Source organism: Berghia stephanieae, chromosome 1, assembly GCF_034508935.2.
Source record: "Berghia stephanieae isolate SIO BIC M18660-M18661 chromosome 1, UCSD_Bste_1.3, whole genome shotgun sequence".
NCBI lineage: Eukaryota > Metazoa > Mollusca > Gastropoda > Nudibranchia > Aeolidiidae > Berghia > Berghia stephanieae.
The window spans coordinates 41,972,632-41,981,732 of record NC_088360.1 but is presented as its reverse complement, the minus strand read 5'-3'; the positions used below and the strand labels follow the sequence as shown (position 1 = coordinate 41,981,732).

Here is a 9,101-nt window from a genome sequence, read left to right as displayed (position 1 = left end):
CTATGATGTTCGCATGGGTGTACGATCCGATAGTGATGTCGTTTCTTCTTCTCTTTACTAGCCTATCCTGCTTCTTTGGTTTGTGATTGTATTTTTGACAGGGGATATTTTTTTTCTATAAATCTTCTGCCTGTTTGTTCTTGGTTATTTATAATTTAGCTTATGATATCTTTAGGTTATGATTTTGATTTACATTTGTACTATTTTTGTTAGATTGCTTGTTTTTGTTTGTTTCAGCGGTCTCTTATATAACCTCAATTGTGTTGGAAGAGACCTAAAGCAACAAACAAACAAAATAATGAGAGACCTATTTTATTCATTTGACTCATTGCTGTCTGGTAAATCCAATACTCCCAAGGACATGTCTTTGGGATTTAACAATTCTCAATTTATGGCTCCTCCTCATATTGTGACCACGAGCCTATTCTAAAGGTATATGATCAACACGGTAACGGGTTTGGTCTCAATTTTTCTGCATAATTTTATAACCAGAAAATGAATCGTATTGATTTGTCAACATGACATATTGTGTCGGAATGAACAAAGCATTTCGTCGTTTTCAAGGAGAGATAATCTATTCGTTTGACGCATTGCTCTCTGACAATACCGATAATCTCAAGTAGATTTCAAATTTTGGCATTTAATCAGGTTTTAGAGATTTTACTGAAATGAGGGTCAATTTTTCGATCGATATTTAAAGGACGAGTTTTCAATCCATATTTTTAGATATATGATTTTCTAGAGTACGGTAGTTAACTGGTTAATATCTTGATTTAACAAGGTTTCTTCATAAAAAGTAGAATAAAAAGTAGATTTAGCATTTAAATCATATGAGCCTGTGTTTATGATAACTGACAGTGTTGGTCAAAGAAAAGTAGAGGAAAGTATGTAGGCAATGATAAGTGGACACATTATCACATCATGAGTAAATCAATCTTGTTAAATCATAAAAATGAAAGCGATAAACTAAGAACTGCCAAATACACCTGGTATGCGCGAAATGTCCACGATGTGGGCATTTGTACTGGACAACAACACTACCTGGGAACTTTGACGAAAAATCACTGTTCGCAACGTCTTATTTACAGTCTTTGCATGTAAATACCAATAGACATCTACATAATAGAAGGTCATTGACCATTTTGTCGAAGTGCCCATTGATGCATCATGGTTACCTTTTGTATCTCCGCATAAAAAATGCAAACTTTGAGAGAAAAGCGCTTGCGGGAAAAACAAGAGAATATTTCCTTAATCATTTTATACTATTTATTTCGTGAAACGATTCAAAGACTTTCTCGATCAAATAGCCAATATTTTTTTTTGATGCATATCAACAATAATAGTCTGATATAGTCTGTTGCTTCACATAAAAAGAGAAGGTGATGACAATGATAATTATGATGAAGAAGAAGAAAAAGAAGCAGGAGAAGTAGTAGTAGTAGAAGAAGCTCTAGCAGCAGCAGTAGTAGTAGTAGTAGTGGTAGTAGTAATAATAATAATAACAATAATAATAACAACAACCAATAATGATTATGATAATAATAATAATAATAATAATAATAATAATAATAATAATAGTAGAAGCAGTAGTAGTTGTAGTAAAAGTATTAGTAGTGGTAGTGGTGGTGGTGGTAGTAGTAGTAGTAGTAGTAGTAGTAGTATAGTGGTAGTAGTAGTAGTAGTAGCAGAAGTAGTAGTAGTAGTAGAAGTAGAAGAAGATGATAAAGAAGAAAACGTGCAAAATCCAACGCAACATGCAAAATTGGTCGCGGAAACCATATATAGTCTATATATAGAATTCATTCTCAGTATACAGTTCTACAAATTTCATAACTTCAGTTCATAAACTTTCAGAAAATCCAAACTTTAAAAATAATTCTCAAAAAGTTTCTGGCAGGTAGCTTAAAATCGATGCTACTAATTCCGCCCTATGTCCAAATCTCTTCGACTAGGAATAAAAATATAAGCAGAGGTATGTCGTAAAAAATCGAGCATTAATATAGCGCATTATCCACTAAACGTGCTCAGAGCTTGACAGTGGATCACTGACCAATAACAACGTAGTACCAAATATGACGCGTGATAGGCGATTTTACATTTTATTTCCGACAGAGACAACGCTGTTAACAGGCATGAACTCATTTTATACCCGAGTACAGTACGATAATGTGAGTAAAGAGCCTTATCCAAGGATTCAACTTTGCGCCGCCCAGAGTCGGACTCAAGCCCAAAACCTTCCTTTTCCAAGGTTAGTGCCATACCACAAGACCGTCAAGTGACTTCCATTGGTTGCATTCACTATGCTTAATTGGAATTGTTCGGTTGATTTGATAATGTGGGCATTCGGTAAAGGGGTGAATTAAGGGATAATAGCCAGATTAATGTTCGATTGTTATCCCAAATTGATGACAGGATGTCTTTATGGGAAGAGAAATGATTCATTCCAATATCATTGTCGCTTTATCTCAGGATTGACAGTGTCACGATCTGTTTATGGCTGATTAACCAGTTAACTGCCGTACTTTGTGAAACCATGTATTTAAAAATTTGGCCAGAAAACTCGTCCTTCAAAGATCGATCGATTTAAATTACTCTTATCTTGGAAAGAACTCCCAAACCTGGGACTTCGACATCTTGGCAAAAACTCTCAAACCTGCGACTTCTCCAAGTCCCAGGTTTGAGAATTTCTGCCAAGATGACAATTTAAATCGATCAATATTTGGAGGACGAGTTTTCTGACCAAATTTTTAAATACATTATTCTCCAGAAATAGGAGAGGTCAATGTTTCCACCTATTTAGAGTTATTGATGCGACTGTGCTATAATAAAAGAGGAAAAACCACGGAAAGGGGTGGGTGGGGTTGGGTTGGGGTTCTAAAGTTCACAAGATATTTTTCTTAAACCGGAGGACTCAGCGAAGCGGGTTAATAATATTGTCAAGGTCATAGAATTAACGAATGAGAATACGTACGGAGCCTAAAAAAGTGTCCACCAATGAAAGCCTTCAGCGCCATTTTATCATGGGCTGGGAATGTAAGCATTACCATTAATTCGGTCTCTACTATGTCAACATAACGACACAACAAAAACAACAAACAATTTCAAAATCCACAATAAAATGGTTCAGAATTGTTGCGTATATTTATGCCACAATAAAGCTGTCAAAAAATGAAGTTAGAGAATGTGTGTAATCATGTATTATTAGAATAACCTATAATGTGTTTTCCAAACACCACATCATCACTGTCCCTACTACTACAACCACCATTACCACTTCATCACTACCACAACTACTACAACCACCACCACTCCATCATCATCACTACCACCACTATAACAACCACCACCATCACATCATCATCACGACCACTACAACTGCAACAACCACCACCACATCATCATCACTACCTCTACTAGTACTACCACCAGCAGCACATCATTATCACTACCACTACTACTACACCACCACCAGCACATCATCATCACTACCACTACTACTACAACCACCACAACCACATCGTCATAAATACCACTACTACTGCAACCACCACCATATCATTATCATTACCACTACTACTGCAACCACCACCACCATATCATCATCATTACCACTACTACTACAACCACCACCACCACCACCACCACATCATCATCACTACCTCTACTACTACAACCACCACCACAATATCATCACTGCCACTACTACCACAACCACCAGCATTACCATCATTATCACTACCACTACTACTACAACCACCACAACCACATCGTCATCACTACCACGACTACTGCAACCACCACCATATCATCATCATTACCACTACTACTACAACCACCAAACTACTACAACCACCACCACATCATCATCACTATCACTTCTACTACACCACAACCAGCACCACATCATTATCACTACCACTACTACCACACCACCAGCAGCACATCATCATCACTACCACTACTACTACAACCACCACAACACATCGTCATCACTACCACTACTACTGCAACCACCACCACCATATCATCATCATTACCACTACTACTACAACCACCACCACCAAATCATCATGACGACCACTACTACTACAACCACCACCACCATATCATTACCATTACCACTACTACTACAACCACCACAACCACACCGTCATCCTAATTCCCTTTTCTTGTGTGCGGGAATTCCTCTTTCGGCATTGAAATTCCTACGAGTGGTGTCTGAAATTCCTGTGAGCCAAATTTAAAGTTGTCGTCTCTTTGCTATGGTAATGCAGTGAGGGTGAGAGAGTCATCACTACACACATAAACAACAGAAACAATTTAAAAACATGACTATGACACGCAACCACTCATACACGAGGCTATACTATTTATCCACAAACAAGAGCTTGACTCTCTCTACACTTCGCATTGATGTTTGTCGTCTGACGAGTTCAACTCTCGGTCGACCTGTCAATATTCCTTTTTGCCTAGGACGTAATCATTAATAGAATGTTGTATGGTTTTGACCGTGAAGAAAACCTTAAGAAGTTACATTTATATATTTTAGAGACATCGTTTTGAATAATTTTGAGTTAAACGAGCGAGCAGAAGTTATTTTCTTAGATTTCGTGAACGGCCGATCAGCGCTTGTTTACTATAGTAACGTAATTCCCAGCCCATGTCTTACTGGCGGATGGTTTTTCATGGTTTTCTCATCGAGGCCGCTGGTTGGCTAGCCAATAGGAGCACCGTACGGTTTCCATTGGGTAAATTCCTTGATATATATATATATATATATATATATATATATATATATATATATATATATATATATATATATATCAAAATAATAAATGCAATAGTACACAACAGAGGGATGATTTACAAGGGGAAAAATCATCTTCCAAAACTAAAACTATACATTTGACTGTTTCCCTGTCAGTCGGGACAAAATCAATTAATTCCATTCCAAGACGACAAAGGCAGAAAGCAACTTGGAAAGCAGATACAAGGGGATAGAAGACACAGTTTGTTTTTAAGGGTTTTACGGCGCTTGCAACACATGTAGGTCATATCAGCGCCAGTAAAAAGGAAGAAAATTGAATTGTAAAAACATTCTAGATGTACAATTAAAAGGACTTGAGAAAAAAGTAAGACAAAGGGGAATGGTTCAAATTGGGAACAGATGTAGATTCCAAGAGCACACTATCAGTGTACTTAGTTTGAGACCACCTATAAGTTTCATCCATAAACCAGCACAAGATCCCTTAAGAGGAATACACTCAAATGTTTACAAATTGTACGTTGGAAATATAAAAAGATAACAGTACATAACAGAGAGATTATTTATAAGGGGTAAAAATACCATCTCCCAAAACTGTAACTATACATTCGACTGTTTCCCTCCCAGCCAAGGACTCCGGCCAGGGTCAGGACAAAACTAAGTAATTTTATTCCAAGACAAAGACAGAAAGCAATTGGAAAACAGATCTAGTGGGATAGAAGACACAGCATGACCTCCTGCCCACTATTGAAGATCAGGATCCTCACCCAGAGAGATTGAGAGAGAGAGAGAGAGAGAGAGTGAGAGAGACAGACAGAGAGAGAGAGAGAGAGAGAGAGAGTAAAGCTTATATATATATATATATATATATATATATATATATATATCCTTTCTTTTAAAAATATAGCATTGTGGAGAACATTGTGCTTATTTGAGTCAATAAACAAAATTGTACGGCGCACAACTCAACTGAAAGATTTAAATAATAACGTGAAGTTGAATGTAAGCTTCAAATGAATTACAAAAAAACAGATCAAATGAACGTTTCGGGTTTCCCCTTAATCAACAAAACAGGATGAATGGAACACCACAGATGAATGAGATGATGTGGTAGTGGCGTAGTTAAGATGAATAAACAAAACATTGGTTGGCAGGAAATATTATGCTTCTTTGTAAGGAAGTACGAATTAAAATAGAATACTAGATATTTATAAAAAGTGTGCAATTAATTAAGTGAAAAGAGGGGAGGCGGGGAGGAACTGTGTAATGCAGTTTAGAAAGTGAAATATTTACGATGGACTTCCATAGCCTCTACACCTCCATTCCCCATCAAGACGGTTTACAAGCCATCCGATACTTCATCGACAAACACCCATTACCAGAATTTAACGCCGATGCTATCATTCGACTTACAGAGTTAGTCTTGACTCTCAACTCTTTTGAATTCAACGGCCAATTTTTCCATCAGATCTCGGGAGTGCCCATGGGCACCAAAATGGAACCATCGTACGCCAATTTATTCATGGGCCACCTCGAGTTTAAATTTTTCTCCCAATACGACAGCCACCAACCAGCTTTTTATAAAAGATATATCGACGATTGCATCGGCGTTACCAACATGACTAAAATGCAACTCAACAAATTCATCACTGCCCTCAACAACTTCCATCCAGCAATAAAGTACACTCATCAGATATCCACCACTAACGTAGCCTTCCTGGACATCGCAGCTTCCCTCACCCAAAGTGGACTCAAGACGTCTATCCACTACAAGGAAACGGACAGTCACAGCTACCTTCTCTATCCGTCCTCACATCTAACAAAATGCAAGGATTCAATTCCATTTTCACAGCTATTAAGACTAAGACGTATCTGCCAGGATGATGAGGACTTCACGGTAGAAAAGGATAAAATGCTTGACTTTTTCCGCAACCGCCATTATCCTGAATCCATATTAAAACAAGCGGTTGACAAAATCCAAAACATCTCTAGGGAAGCTGCCATGAAACCAGTTGACAACAGTGACAGCAAAACAGACAGACCTATCCTAGTCATCACAAATCATCCACACAACAAGGAAGTCATCAAAATCTTAAAAACCAACTACCGACAGATTCTTCATGAGCATGTAGAAACGAGGGATATATTCAACAAACCGCCGCTAATCGCCTACAGCAATTTGAGGAACATACTAGTTAGGAGCCGCTTGACGATGGATATGGCCGGTAATCAACGTAAGACGGAGCCTTGTGGACGTTGCAGATGCAGGACATGCCCATACTTATTCGTGGAAAATTCCATCAAATTCCCGGATAAAGTGTGGTACATCCAACACTCATTCACCTGCACGGATCGTAACCTAATTTACGCTATAATCTGCAAACGTTGCCACAAGACGGGAGAAACTGGCAAGAGACTAAACGACAGGTTTGGACAACATCTGCGGTCTATTGAAAACGACGAGGACAAACCTGTCGCCCACCACTTCAATGGGTCCAGTCATCGAGGATTGCACGACATCCAAATTGCCGTCCTTCAGTTCTGTCACACCACTAAACAACATAGAAAATATAGGGAGGCAGAACTGATACTAAAACTGAACACCCTATCACCTCACGACATGAACTCGAGACTGGACCTAATTTAAATATTATACTACCTTTGTCTCTTGCCCCCCCCCCCCCGGCCATCCATCGTCATTTCCTTTTATTATATATCAGTATCATTACAACTTTGACTACAAAAACTACACACTACTACTACTACTACTACTACTACACTACTACTACTACTACTACTACTACTACTACTACTACTACTACTACTGCTGCTGCTGCTGCTACTACTTATAATAATAATAATAATAATAATAATAATAATAATAATAATAATAATAATAATAATAATAATAATAATAATGATAACAACTACGCCACTACCACATCATCTCATTCATCTGTGGTGTGTCATTCATCCTGTTTTGTTGATAAAGTGGAAACCCGAAACGTTCATTTGATCTGTTTTTGTAATTAAATTGAAGCTTACATTCAACTTCACGTTATTATTTATTTCTTCGAGCTACGAGCAGCAACATTTACACTACTGAAACATTTGAAAATTAGAAATGTATTTTTTTCAGATAGATAAACAGATAACTTGATTTCCTTTGAAATTTAAAGTCAGTTTGAAAGTTCGTTGAGTCACACAGATATCATAAAATACGTACCGACGACACTAACACTCTCAAAATCAACCAATTACGTCACTGTAAAAAGTTGTCAGTTTTGCGTTTTTACGACAGGAAGAACAACCAAAAGTTGACAGATGGATTTTGACCATTATTTTGATTTGTGAAGTATTGAAGGGTAGCAAAGCAGTCCGAGGGTCTTTTTTACTATTAGGGTTAGCTCGAGATCGAAGGATTTTTTTCTATTAGGGTTAGTCATAAGTCTTAGTAAAGGTGCTAGGGTGTTTGTTTTTCCATAAGTTAAGTAAAGGGGAGACATTCCGAAAGCTCCTACATCCCCAGTATTCTTTAAATTTGTATTTTCACCGTTGATCTTTTGTCAGGCGTTTATTTATTCAATTTGTCATCATTTTTTCTATTAGGGTTAGCTCGAGATCGGAGGATATTTTTTTTCTATTAGGGTTAGTCATAAGTCTTAGAAAAGGTGCCAGGATGTTTGTTTTTCCACACGTTAAGTAAAGGGGAGACATTCCGAAAGCTCCTACATCCCCAGTATAACGTATTCACTTTATGTAAATGTTGCTGCTCGAAGCTCGAAGAAATAAATAATAATGTGAAATTGAATGTAAGCTTCAATTTAATTACAAAAACAGATCAAATGAACGTTTCGGGTTTCCCTTTATCAACAAAACAGGATGAATGAAACACCACAGATGAATGAGATAATGTGGTAGGGCTAGTGGCGTAGTTAAGATGAATAAACAAAACATTGGTTGGCAGGAAATTAGTATGCTCCTTTGTAAGGAAGCACGAATTAAAATAGAATGCTAGATATTTCTAAAAGGTGCGCAATTAATTAAGTGAAAAGAGGGGAGGCGGGGAAGAACTGTGTAATGCAGTCTAGAAAGTGAAATATACAAACGTCTAGACTGCTGTTGGAAGATAAATACAATGGAATTGAAAATCCTTTCTTAAAAAAATATAGTCTAGCCTTGTGGAGAACATTGTGCCATTTGAGTCAATAAAAAAATTGTACGGCGCACAACTCTACTGAAAGATTTGAAAATTAGAAATGTATTTTTTACAGATAGATAAACAGATAATTTGATTTCCTTTTATACTTTAAAGTCAGTTTGAAAGTTCGTTGAG

At 37.2% G+C, this 9,101-nt stretch overlaps 1 protein-coding gene across 1 annotated transcript; it reads left to right on the top strand.

Moving 5' to 3' along the window:
* The first annotated feature begins 6,059 nt into the window (after nt 1–6,059).
* LOC144969231 (uncharacterized) lies at nt 6,060–7,412 on the top strand. Its single transcript, XM_078908365.1, has one exon. It carries the CDS (start codon nt 6,060–6,062, stop codon nt 7,410–7,412), a length of 1,353 nt encoding a protein of 450 aa, XP_078764491.1.
* The last annotated feature ends 1,689 nt before the right edge of the window (nt 7,413–9,101 follow it).

Coding starts and splice junctions, on each gene's coding strand:
- LOC144969231 (XM_078908365.1), top strand. CDS start 6,060: ATGGACTTCCATAGCCTCTACACCTCCATTCCCCATCAAGACGGTTTA.